General features: G+C 38.8%; 1 protein-coding gene across 2 annotated transcripts in view; it reads left to right on the top strand.

Moving 5' to 3' along the window:
* Ace2 (angiotensin converting enzyme 2) overlaps window positions 1-13,880 on the top strand; it is a 54,142-nt gene that overhangs the window by 27,746 nt on the left and 12,516 nt on the right. For both annotated transcript variants that reach the window (XM_047535682.1, XM_047535681.1), the window contains exons 9-14: window positions 3,529-3,698; window positions 6,927-7,153; window positions 9,552-9,696; window positions 12,181-12,279; window positions 13,036-13,158; window positions 13,565-13,737. In XM_047535682.1, the coding sequence (XP_047391638.1) occupies window positions 3,529-3,698; window positions 6,927-7,153; window positions 9,552-9,696; window positions 12,181-12,279; window positions 13,036-13,158; window positions 13,565-13,737 (937 nt within the window). The remainder of the gene's footprint in view (window positions 1-3,528; window positions 3,699-6,926; window positions 7,154-9,551; window positions 9,697-12,180; window positions 12,280-13,035; window positions 13,159-13,564; window positions 13,738-13,880) is intronic.

The following is a 13,880-nucleotide window of genomic DNA, read 5'->3' as shown; positions in this document are numbered from 1 at the left end:
ACCTAATTTTACAAAAGAATTCTCTTATCTCGATCATGTAGAATACTACCTTCTTGTTATAACAGTTTTTGTACTTATGAACGCTGCCTTTTTTTTTTTTTTTGTGGTGCTAGGGATTGAACCTAGGACTCTGTGCTTGCAAAGCAAGCACTCTACCAACTGAGCTATATCCCCAGCCCACCGTTTTCTTCAGATGAGTTGTTGAGACTATTAACACTATGTATCAAGTTTGCAGTAAAAATGTCAAATGCTGTAGTTTTTTGGAACCAGTTTATTTTTGTGTTAACTAGAACAGTGAAATAGTTAAAAAGCTTTATCAGATAATTTGTTGATTATATAGATAGCACTTTTGGTTTTATTCCATTCTTTAACTCATAAGTAGTGATTGATATACTGTACTTTTTGATCCAACAAGTTTGAGGTGAAAATTAAAATTTGATATTTCTTTTACAGGATTAACAGCTAAGTCATGACTTTTTAAATGGTAAAGAAAGGCTTAAAATTTGGGAAAAGTTTTTGGGCATAGCAATAATTGCACAAATAGGACAAATTGAATTCAAAATGAAAGTGGTATGATTGGAAGTACAAAGCTAAAGAATCTTTCAGTAAACTAGTATAATTGGAACTTTTGACTATTAAACATGGCTTTTCTAAATGCATGGTCCAGTAATTTTATTTACTCTTTTGAATAACTTATTAATGTTTCTACACCTCTGAGAATGGATTTTAAATTAAGTAATTGTCCAACAGCTCTAATTTAAAAATGAAACCAAATATCAAAATAAATGTGATACTTTTATAAGAAAAATATTAAATATGATCCAACAATCCCACTATGGGGATCTGTTAAAAAGAAATGAAATCAGAGAAATCTTCATTCCCTGGGTTACTGCAGCACTATTCACATTAACCCAGAAATGAAAGCAACTTAAGTATCTATCAACTGATGGATGGATAAAGAAAATGTGGTACATGTACACAGTGGAGTACTACTCAGCCATAAAAAATGAATTCCTGTCATTTGCGAAAAGATGGATAGAATTGAAAATCATTATGTTAAGTGAAATAATTCAGGCATAGAAAGACAAGTACTGCATGATCTCACATATATGTGGAAGGCAAAAAAAAAAAAGTTAATGTCATAGAAGTAGAGAATAGAATGGTGGTTTCCAGAGGCCAAAAAGAGTATTGGGAACTAAGTTAGTGTTAGGTAGGATTAAGAAGTTCTGGTATGCTATTGCACAGTAGAGTGACTATAGATAAGATAATGTACTGTATATTTTTAAAAGCTAGAAGAAAAAACTTCCAATATTTTCAGTTGGTAGAACTGAAAACTTGCCTAGCATGAAAAAGACCCTGGGTTCAATCCCCAGCACCACCAAAAAAATAAAAATAAAAAAGAAAAAGAAAAGAGATAGATACATTTAAACTTATTTGAACATTATACAATGTGTACTTGTATTTTTTTTATTTCTATAGACTACATTTTGATTCATTGTATACAAATGGAGTATACCATTTTGTTTCTATGGTTGTACACGATGTAGATTCATACCATTTGTGTAATTGTACATGTACATAGGGTAATGATGTCTGTCTCATTCCACCATTTTTTATACCCTCCTCCCTCTCATTTCCTTCTACATATTCTAAAGTTCCCCCATGCTTCTCTCACTCCCCTATTATATATCATCATCCACTTCTCAGGGAAAACATTTGGTCTTTGGTTTTTTTGGGCTTGGCTTATTTCACTTAGCATGATATTCTCCAATCCCATCCATTTATCTGTAAATGTCATATTATTATTATTATTTATGACTGAATAATATTCCATTGTGTATATGTAACACAGTTTCTTTATCCATTCATCAATTGAAGGGCATCTAGGTTGGTTCCACAATCTAGCTATTGTAAATTGAGCTGCTATAAACATTGAAGTGGCTGTGTTACTATAGTCTGCTAATTTTAAGTCTTTTGGGTATAAACTGAGGAGTAGGATAACTGGGTCAAATGATGGTTCCATTCCAAGTTTTCTAAGGAATCTCCACACTGCTTTCCAGAGTGGCTGCACCAATTTGCAACTCTACCAGCAATGTATGAGTGTACCTTTTTCCCCACATCCTCGCCAACATCTATTATTGTTTGTGTTCTTGATAAAAGCCATTCTAATTGGAGTAAGATGAAAGCTTAGAGTTGTTTTAATTTGCATTTCTCTAATTTCTAGAGATGTAATTATATATATTCATATATTTATTAATCACCCATATGTCTTTTTCTGTAAAGCATCTGTCCAGCTCCTCGGCCCATTTATTGATTGGGTTTTTTTGTATTTTTGGTATAAAGTTTTGTAAATTCTTTATAAATTTTGGAGATTAGTGCTCTGTCTGAAGTGTGTGTGGAAAAGATTTTCTCCCACTCTGTAGGCTCTCTCTTCACAATCTTGATTGTATCCTTTGCTGAGAAAAAGCTTTTTAGTTTGAGTCCATCCCATTTATTGATTCTTACTTTGATTTCTTGTGCTTTGGGAGTCTTGTTAAGGAAGTCTGGTCCTAAGCCAACATGATGAAGATTTGGGCCTACTTTGTCTTCTATTAGGTGCAGGGTCTCTGGTCTAATTCCTATGTCCTTGTATTGAAACATCATAATACCCTAGAAATATGTAGTTTTTATATATCAGTTAAATTCAAATTTTAAAAGAATGTTACTCATCAATACCAATTTCTTGATGTTAAGCCTTTAAAGGTCAATAAAGAAAAACCCAGAGTTTCATATTCTGTTTTTTTTTTTTTTTTTTTTCAGTGCTGGGAATTTGAACCCAGGGCCTTGTGCTTGCAAGGCAAGCACTCTATACCAACTGAGCTATATCCCCAGCCCATATTCTGTTTCTAATTCCCAGGTTTGATATAGGAGAGAAACTAAACTTGACTTTTGTTCAAGATTGAAGGAAATTATCTGTGTTATTAACGATGATTCATGAGCTGGTTGTCAGTTACCCGCTTAACCTGCCTGATGTGGGCCTTATCTCCTAAGCAGTCTTGGTCATCTCCTGGGACATTAATCTCAAGAAGAGTTTGCTTTGAGGCAGATGCCTATGGCTGTCTCTCTCCAGTTCCAAAACATTATGATGGTTGTTTCCACTTTTTTCCCTATTAAAAATACACTCAGTCAGGCACAGCGGCACCCGCCTGTAATCTCAGCAGCTCAGGAGGCTGAGGCAGGAGGATCGCGAGTTCAAAGCCAGCCTCAGCAAAGGCAAGGCACTAAGCAACTCAGTGAGACCCTGTCTCTAAATAAAATACAAAATAGGGCTGGGGATGTGGCTCAGTGGTTGAATGCCTCTGAGCTCAATCCCTGGTACCCCCTGCCAAAAAAATACACTCAATGTAAATTCTTTGATCTAATTTCCAATAATTTCCTAGGTTAGTTCTCTAGGGACAGAATTACCTAAACAAGAGTAGAAGCATTACAGAAAGAATGCTATTTTTTAATGCTGAAATTAAATACTGTTCTTATTTTTTCTCCCCTTAGAACTGGGATGCAACGAGGATCTTCAAAGAGGCTGAGAAGTTCTTTGTATCTGTTGGCCTTCCTAATATGACTCAAGGATTCTGGGAAAACTCCATGTTAACTGAGCCAGCTGGTGGCCGGAAAGTGGTCTGCCACCCTACAGCTTGGGACCTAGGGAAGGGTGACTTCAGGTAGTTGGGCTGATACTTATAGCAATGATGAAGGCAGAGGTTCCTTCTTTGCTTTTCCGAGCACAGAAGAGATTATTCAATAACTCTTTGAACTAAGACTGTGAGTTCTTGAGAGCACATCTGGGTCTTGAAGATTGCCAGCAGGTCCTAACTTGAACTTTAGATGCTCTGCCTCATTTGAAATGAGTTGCATGGTCAGGAGGATGGTGGTGCCCCCATGAGAGAAGTTTTGTGCTGAGATTTATGGAAAATGGAGATGTGAGTCAGATATCGATCTGTCCCTCTGTGTTTCACTTTTGAAAACAGGACAAGTGAATAATGAGCTGGGATGAAAGGGAGAAAGTGCTACGTGTCATAAGAGAGACACAGGAAATGCTTTATGGGGAACTGGGAGAGATCTTGCCACACCTGGAAGAAGACAGAGGATCAAACAGGGCTTTGTGGGTGGCATCGGAATTGGGTCTGAAAAGCAAGAAGGCTTTGGACAATTGGGAGGAGAACAGCAGGATCATATGCAGAGGGGCAGGACCTGGCCTGTGTTCTGAAGTCAGCAAGTTAGGCAAGAATAACAAATATAGGAAGGGGAGTCTGTGTGGTGTGGCAGGATGAGCACAGGCTTTGGAATCCTAGGTGTGTCACTTAATGATTAGGTAACTTTGGAAAAGGTATTTAACCTTGGGTTTCAATTTCCTTATCTGTAAAGCTGAGTAGTAATTTCAAGTTTGCAGGTTGTGAGTATCTTGGGCTGGGTTTACCCACTTGCAATGAAGATTCTTGTACAGATGCTTTCTGGCACAAGGGAAACAGGCTAAAACGGGAAGGAAGGAAGGAAGGAAGGAAGGAAGGAAGGAAAAATAAGATCTGTGGTGGAGACTTAGCCTCAGCCTGGTCCCATGAACCTCTCTGGAGCCTGATTTGAATCAAGAGTTGGTCATGCCTGAAGACAAGGAGACTGGCCCCTTGGGCCCTCTATTAGTTAGTCATTGGCTGTATTCTGCCCCAAGTGTGGGAAGACATAACCTCCTGGTTGAAGCACCTCTTATTTAGCCAAAGCAGTGAAGAAGAAAGCCATCATGGGCCCTTAGCACTGACTCGGGCAGCTGGGGGAAGGTAATCTGTACATTAAAGCAGACCTGGAAGGGCCCACCAGCACTTACCGGAGTAGGGACTGGCAGTCCTTTCCTGCAGAGGGCCAGATAGTAAGGAGTGTGGGCTTTGAAAGTCTCTATTATAACTACTCAACTCTGCATTTGTGGTATGAAAGCAGCTATAAGCTATCCAGAAACAAATGGTTACAACTGAGGTTCAATGAAACTTTATTTATAAAAATAGGCAGCAGGCTATAGAATACCAACCCCAATTCTAGAGGAAGGCTTAAAAGTGAGAAAATACATGTAAGTTTCCTAGCACAGAATTTTACACACAATAGACAAAAAATATATAATAGCTATTATAATTGTTGCAAAAGGGAACAGAGAAAAACCAAGTTAAAATAGCAAATTGGAATGATATTGAGTGTGTAAAGGAGGCCAAATTGATTCCTGAGCATTGAAGAGTCTTTACAGAGTATTTATGGGGGAGTGTGATATGATCAGAATGGTAGGAAAATTAATTTGGGGATCTACTGAAATATGACCCCTATACCCACCTGAATAAAAATGTTCTTGCCAAGTTGAAAAGAACCACAACCTAATTACCAAACGCAGTCCTTATTTCATGGGGTCACAGCACCATTATTTACCAGTTGTCTTTTATTTTTTGTTGTTTTCGTTTTGTTTGTTCCTGTTACTAACCTAGTCCAGTGAATCTCAAAGTATGGTCCCTGGACTAGCAGCATCTGCTTCACTTGGGAATGTGCTGGGAATGCAAACTCCCAGGCCCTACCCTGGGCTTCCTGAAGCAGAAACTCCAGTGTGGGGTTTAGTACTTTGAGTTTTGTTTTGTTTTGTTTTGTTTGCGGTACTGGGGATCAAACTCAGGGCCTTGTGCTTGTGAGGCAAGCACTCTACCAGCTGAGTTATCTCCCCAGCCCAGTACTTTGAGTTTTAACAAACCCTCCAGGGATTCTGAACCACACTGTAGTTGAGAATCACTGCCTTACAGGTACAGGCTGATCCAGTCATCTCAAGAGTAGGAGGAATGAACAGTCATGGAGAAGGTCATTCTGGCAAACTTTAAAAATCTGAGTAAGATATTAATTAGTGAGTCCAATGCCATTTTGGAGGGAGAGTACCTGGGATTGAACCCAGGGAAACTCAACCACTGAACCAAATCCCCAACCCTATTCTGGATTTTATTTAGAGACAGGGTCTCACTAATTTGCCTAGGTCCTTGCTAAGTTGCCGAGCCTGGCTTTGAACTTGTGATCCTCCTGCCTCAGCCTCCTGAGCTGCTGGGATCACAGGTGTGCACCACCTCTTCCAGACTCCTTTGATCTCTCTGATTGCACTTTCTCTATCTTCCCTCAATCCTTCCCCAGCCCTTAGGTACTGGGATCTCCTAAGGCTTTGACTCTTCTTTCCATTCTATTCTTGATCTATGAGGCTTCATATCCATTCCATGAGTTACATACTAATGATCCCCTAGTCTTGATTCCCAACCCTTTCTACTACCTCTCTATCTATACTGGCTATATTAAAGGCTTGGGGCTGGGGATATAACTCAGTTGGTAGAGTGCCTGCCTCGCGAGCACAAGGCTCTGGTTTCAATCCCCAGCACCGCCAAAAAAAAAAAAAAAAAAAAAAGAAAGGCTTGTAGTATCCTGAATGTCATATTTTTTTCTGAAGCCCTTATCACTGAGCACTTCCAGGAATATCAGCCTCCCTGCCATCTACTTGACAAGCTCCTGCACATTGATTGAGGTCAAGATTGCTCATTGCATTCTTAGTTATGCCCTCCTTGGTGCTTCTAGTAGACTGGGCTTGTATTCATCCACTGTTATGCCCAAGATCATGTCTACTGATTACTTATAGAGTATGTTCCTCAGAGTTTTTATAGTGGAGGGCTCTGGTTATCTCTGTTCCTAGCGGTGTGTGAGTGGGAGAATAGGATTTAGCCCTATCACTTCATATTGAGCAACTAGTGTGTAAGGACATAAAAGATAGGTGCACAAATTTCAATAGTGAGTAAATCTTGTAGAGAATTCATGGTACCAAATCATACAACTCTACTATAATGATTAAACGAAATTCAGTGACATTCATTTTAATCTTGCCCATTTTTATACAGAATCAAGATGTGCACAAAGGTGACAATGGACAACTTCCTGACAGCTCATCATGAAATGGGACACATCCAGTATGACATGGCATATGCTATACAACCTTACCTGCTAAGAAACGGAGCTAATGAAGGGTTCCATGAAGCCGTTGGGGAAATCATGTCACTTTCTGCAGCTACTCCTAAGCATCTGAAATCCATTGGTCTTTTGCCACCTGATTTTCGGGAAGACAATGGTAAGTTTTTTCATGGTTTGTTTTGGGGGTTCATTAGTCTGATGTGGGCAAAGGTATTTCCTAGCATGTCTAGGAAATATTTGCTTTTGCCACATAAAGTGTATTTGTGGGTAACTAGGAATTGCTCCTGGTTAAAAACATTTTTTGAAGTATTTATTAGAACATGCCAACATGTGATTTTATGTTTTTGAACAAGGAATAAGAGAGGTAACTGACTGAATGGTCTTGAAACCCTAAAAATATCTAATAGAAACTCAGTGAGTTTTTTTTAAAGATGCTGAAACAGTCCCACAGAATAAGAAATGACTTATCCAAAGCCATCAGCTAATTAGTATCAGCCTTCTGAAAAGATGCCGTGATTCTAGGTAGAAACTTCTCACAATGTTAACACTGGCATAGATTCTAAAATCCATTTTACAGAGGAGGAAACTGAAGAAAAGAAAGGGAAAATAACTCAAGGTCAAAAAGAAATGCAGGACTGGGGATGAAGCTCAGTTGGTAGAGTGCTTGTCTTGCAAGCACAAGGCCCTGGGTTCAATCCCCAGCACCGCAAAAAAAAAAAAAAAAAAAAAAAAAAAAAATATGCAGTGGCAGATCCAGGACCAAAGTCCTAATATGAAGCCTTTCCCATAACAGTATGCAAAGTATAGCTTGGAATTTGGGATAGGCAATTGAATCAAAATTCAAAGGTCCTGAACCATTTTGTTCATCCTGTAGAAGCATACTTTTTCCCTGTAACATCTGCTCAGACCCCTGTTTTCTGTAACATCTTTGCCTGAGGCAGTGCACTTGACCTGAGGCTGCCAGTTTCTCTTTGAATGTTTTGGACGTGGTGAAACGCAACACACATTCAGGAGATCCACATTCTTCAGTGGCGATGCCATGGCTTTTGATTCTTCCTTGTAAAAGAAGGACAATAAGAGCCTATGCCTTCTCCTCTTCCATGTCTTCCATGTATTTTAACTGTTTGTGATCTAACAATTAGCTCTGCTGGTAGAATATTTGGTCAATGAGGTCAAGGTCATGAGCTCCATGCTTGTGTGGGCAATTCACTTTGCTCTGATCTCTGGCTCCAGGCCCTTGGTGATCTCATGAGGACCTGAGAGTAGGCCAGTATAAAGTTGTCATCTTGAAATAGTTCCTGTAATCACAGACCCAGTGGAGTATTGCGTAGACCACTAGTGTCATCATCCGACAAAGAGAGCGACAAAGGAAAGAAAATTCATGGCAACAATGCTTGATTCCTAATTTAAAAATATCTTTCACTCAAGTCAATGAACAGACAAATACTTGTTTTATCATTTAATATTCCTTGAAGATAGGCAAAGATGATGGAATCACTATGTTTCTTAAGATAATATCAGACATGGTTAAACTACTGACTTGAAAAACTCTTGCTCCTTTACTTGGCTCTGACCTTGATTTGTGAATGATCCTAAGTAAATTTGTTCATCCCTTCCCTCCTTGTAAAAGCACTTTAAATTTTTGGTAAGGAAGGTATCAGAGCATTCAAATTACTTTGCGTTTTTGAATATCCAGTGGATGGTGTCCTTGAGGAGGGCTCTATTTAATTATTTCTGTATATTTTTATTAAATTTATTTTAACATAAAAATTATACATATTAATGGGGTAACATGATGTTTCAATACATGTAGACAATGTGTGATGCTGTGACGTTTAAATTAGAGTAAAAATATCTATGTTCATTTCTTTATGATGAAAACTTTCAAAATCCTTTCTTCTAGCCTTTTTTGCTTTTTCCAGTGCTAGAACCTCATTCAGGTCAGGCAAGTGCTCTACCATTGAGCTAACCCTAACCCTCTTGTAGCTTTTGAAATGTACAGTACATTATTGTTATCTGTAGTCACCCTATTGTGCAACATTATGATCTTTCCCCTGCTCCTGGTTTACTAGCTTTTCACCACATCTGTTTAATGTTTGCTTATTTACCGAGGACTCAAGGAGGGCATTATGTGGCAGACACTGGATGAGGTATGCCGCGTAGAATGAAACGTTAACAGTCATTGCTTTCATGGAGCTTTCTAGAATAAACAGTGTGCCTGAGAAAGTAGATGAAATGGCCCTAATTAACTATGATAAGGAATATTCAAGGAAGGCAAATGAAACTAATAAAAAAAAAATAAGGATTAAGGTTAACTTGCAGATTTTTATGTACCTGTTCTGTTCCAGGGCTTCACCCTACTTCAAATCCCTTAGCTGAGAAAACGAATATGTACATATATTATTATGTCCACTGTTAATATTCCTCATGTAATCATCCTTAAGTAAATATAATTTGAAGACTAGTATCTTGAGATTAGGAAAGTTTTTCTTTTAAACACAAAACAGCCACTGTCATCTTCATCTCACTATTGGCCCTTTTCCATTTACTTTCAGAAACAGAAATAAACTTCCTGCTCAAGCAAGCACTGACGATTGTTGGAACGCTGCCATTTACTTACATGTTAGAGAAGTGGAGGTGGATGGTCTTTAAGGGTGAAATTCCCAAAGAGCAGTGGATGAAAAAGTGGTGGGAGATGAAGTAAGTTAATGAAGATGCCATCAGTGAACTGTCATCTCATGAGGTGGTTGTTTATTTGAAAGCATTTGACTGGCCTGTACACAAACACACACACACACACACACACACACACACACACACACACAAACTCGTGTCTCTGTATTTCTTTGTCTTTGGGGCTTCCTAAGGGCATCAGAACCCACAAATGGCAAGAGGGGCTGAGGAACTAATGTCATCCCCATCACCCCTCAACTGATGACTGATGGGAGTTGATGGATAAATACCCCAGCTCCCCTGCCCTCAGGTGGGGCTAGCCTCTGTGCTGAGTACCCCCTAATGGATCCTAGGATTCTTCAGTGGGAATAAGTTCCAATTACTTACAGTAGTAACTTGCTCAGTAACATCTTTTTTGGGTTGCTTTCATTTCCCTGTCTCATCTTCTCGCTCCTTTGCTGATGTTTCCAGGGATCATCTCCCACGACCTTATCTCAAGGGTCTGTTTCTGAGAGAATCTAATGTAAAAGAACGAGGGTCAGGATTCTGAGACAAAGTTTCATAGTCAAAACCACTAGGATTTGAATAGGTAAATCTTGAAAGCTGGTGATTAGAGTTAAATATGTGAAAAAGAGAAAAACTGGATTCAGGTTAGGGGAACACCATCACACTACACACACACATACACACACACACACGCACATTAACTGCTCCTTTTAATATTTTCAGTCTCCATTTGGGTGCCATCTCCTCAGATAAAATAATTTCCTTGGCTCTAGCCCCTATCTTGTGTCAGATGACACTACTTCATGCTCTTATATTCTTAATGTTGGGTCACTTATTAAACTGTGGCACTATTTAGGAAGTGATCAATCTATTCACTTTTATGTATTCTGTATCCATTCTTTTATTTTTATTTTATTTACTTATTTATTTAGTTTTGATTCTGAGGATTGAACCCAGGGGCACTTAACCACTGAGCCATATCCCCAGTCCTTTTTTATATTTTATGTAGAGACAGAGTCTCCCTAATTTGCTGAGGCTGACCTTGAACCCAGTGCTCCTGCCTCAACCTCTGAGCTGATGGGATTACAAGCATGGGCCACCACACCCAGCTTATTCTTTTAAATAAAAATGGTGACCTCACATTTTGGGCAAGCGCTGGAGATCTACTACTAATCACTTCAAATGTGGTCCTTGATCCCCTGCTCCATATTTTTGGTCTAAGGTACAACATGGAAGATAAAACCACTGCAGTGTGTGATCTTGTGAATGAAAGATACAGGAGTCCCTGAGTATTTAAGAGGAGATCCAAAGTCCTTGGGGGATCAGATGTTGAGTCGTGAAAACCCACAAGTTTAAATTAGTACCATTCTTCCTCCAAGATTTTCTGTGTTAACATAAATTTTCCTTGGGAGGAAGGAGGCCACACCTAGCATAACTGTGTTTCTAGTGTTTGAGTATTACTGAAGCTGTCCCTAGGACCCCACAGTCATAAAGGACAAATGTATCCCTTTTGAAACAATGCCAAATATATAGTTGAGCTACCCTTTTTTTCTGACTGGACTGATTTTTTTTTTTGATCAGTTTATTTATTATTTTTTTTATTTTTATCTCTTTAGTACTGACGATTTAACCCAGAGCTGCTTTACCACTGAATCACATCCCCAGTCCTTTTTTTTTTTTTTGAGACAAGTTCTCTCTAAGTTGCTTAGAGCCTCACTAAATTGCTGAGGCTGACCTTGAACTTGTGATCCTTCTGCTTCAGCCTCCTGAGCTCCTGGGATTACAGGCATCCACCACTGCGCCTGGTGATCCCTCAGTTTATCTTAAAGGTACATAGAATCTGACCTTTAAAGTAACTTAATTATTCCTTTAGTCATTCAACAAATAGAAATGAAGTTTTCCCTTAGTGTTAGGCACCATGGTTGGTACTAGAACTATAAAGATGACCAAGACACAGTTCCATCTTCCAGGTGTCCAAGTCCGCAGGACAAGAAGTTGTGTGTTGATAACTACAATATGGGGAGAGCAAATGGCAAAGGAGACATAGCTAAAGAAGACTAAGGGAGGTTGACGGGTCAGTTGTGCTGGAAGGTGGGTGATATCAGGGCCAAGGTTAGAGAGGAAGGTACTTGAAGAAAAAACGTAAGATTTCAATTTTACAAAATGACATCTGCCAAGGGCACATGAAGTATGGTGCCTGAGAGAAACTTCCAGGGCTTTTGCTGTATGTTTTGAGGCATGCAATGCATTGTATGAATTTTCTTAAATTCGTGTTTTGAAGATGCAGCTATTTTCCAGTGGTATATTTTGGTTAAATTAAAGCATTGAGCGATAACCACACAAGGGCTTTACTTTTTCTGATATTTTACTCTGTTTTCATTTCCCCTGACAACCAATTCCAATATAAATGCTATTGTCAGCTGAAACTGCCCTAGTTGTGCCCAGCTCTACCTTCTCACATCAATTAACCTACACCTAATGTACTTTTTCCTTTTCTTCCCAAAGGCGAGAGATTGTTGGGGTGGTGGAACCTGTGCCTCATGACGAAACATACTGTGACCCCGCGACTCTATTCCATGTTTCTAATGATTACTCATTTATCCGGTAAATGATGTTTCCTCTGTTGAACTTCTAGAATTTGTGGACAGCCATGCTAATGACAGATAAATAGGGCTCCATGAAGTGATAATTGCAATTTTTCTTTCTCCACCTCCCACCTTAAACTCAATATACATGATCAATTTCAATTCAGTTTCATCCAACGTGGTTTGTTGGCTTAAATAAAGCTTATAGATCTTTTCCCGATCATCAAGGAATCAATAATACTATTGGGAGAAACAAAAAGTATTTTTGTTTGTCTTCTTCTTACTGACAGAGTTCACCATGTATTGAAAGAACAATTTAAACTTGAAATCTAAAAATATATGTTCTTCACCTATTAGCTCCAGATCTTGAATTTGCCAGTAATAGAAATATTACTGGCATGTATGAGGACTGATTGGCATCATTTATATGAAAGGACTATAAGTCTGTAAAACAATACTAATGTGAGCAAACAGTTAAAGAATAATAATACACCTTGTTTTTTTTAATGTTTTTATTAGTACATTATAGTTACACATAATAGTGGGGTTCATTCTGTCATAATCATACTGTCTTTTTTATCAACTAGTACATAAAAATGCAGGTGGATTATGATGAATCTGTACAATTCATGTTTGGGTTTTCCTGGAGAAAGAGGTTTGTCAGTATCTCTTTAGTTTCTTGGGCCCCAGAATTTAAATAGATGCCCCAGTCTATGACTCTACCACAGTAACTAAACATGGCAGGGCCTTTTTTGTTTGTTTGTCTCTTGCACAGATATTACACAAGGACCATTTACCAATTCCAGTTTCAAGAAGCTCTTTGTCAAGCAGCTAATCATGAAGGCCCCCTGTACAAATGTGACATCTCAAATTCCATCGAAGCTGGGCAGAAGCTGCTGTAAGAAAAGTCTCAAAATGTTGAACCTCTCCTAGTGTCCAGTACTGCTCATTTCTGTTCCTGTTTTGAATTCGATTTCTTTGTTCTAAAAAAGAAATTTTAGATCTCAAATTTTCCTCATTCACAAAGTAAATGTTTAATTTGTGGTCAGTTAGGAACCTAGCCCACAAAATGGCTGGATGGGTCACCTCCTCTCTCCATGTCAGAACTACAGATCTCTCTTGGTAGTAATTAGAACAAAAGAGAGAATTGAGGGATGAATCCATCCATTAATATGCCTCATTTTCTTATCTGCTGGGAGCAAATTTAGTTAAACCAAAGAAAAGAAATTGTAGATCATAGATGTAAAAATATGTTACATGTGGAATCCCTCAAGAGGCCCTGAACCCCCTCTTTTTTCATGTAGCAATATGCTGCGGCTTGGAAAATCAGAACCCTGGACCTTAGCATTGGAAAATGTGGTAGGAGCTAAGAATATGGACGTAAGACCACTGCTTAACTACTTTGAACCATTGTTTGTCTGGCTGAAAGACCAGAACAGGAATTCTTTTGTGGGGTGGAACACCGACTGGAGTCCTTGTGAGTACACTGAGCTGACACGTTTACATTGTTCCCTGTCTGCCACCCCTAGTCTCCTTTGGCCCCAGTCTTATGAGGGTGGTGACACAGCTGAATGCATGTTCTCTCTGTGCAGAACCTGCTTCTGACTCTGCTTCAAACTC

This window comes from Sciurus carolinensis, chromosome X, assembly GCF_902686445.1.
Source record: "Sciurus carolinensis chromosome X, mSciCar1.2, whole genome shotgun sequence".
Lineage (NCBI taxonomy): Eukaryota > Metazoa > Chordata > Mammalia > Rodentia > Sciuridae > Sciurus > Sciurus carolinensis.
This window is presented reverse-complemented; position numbering and strand designations above follow the sequence as displayed.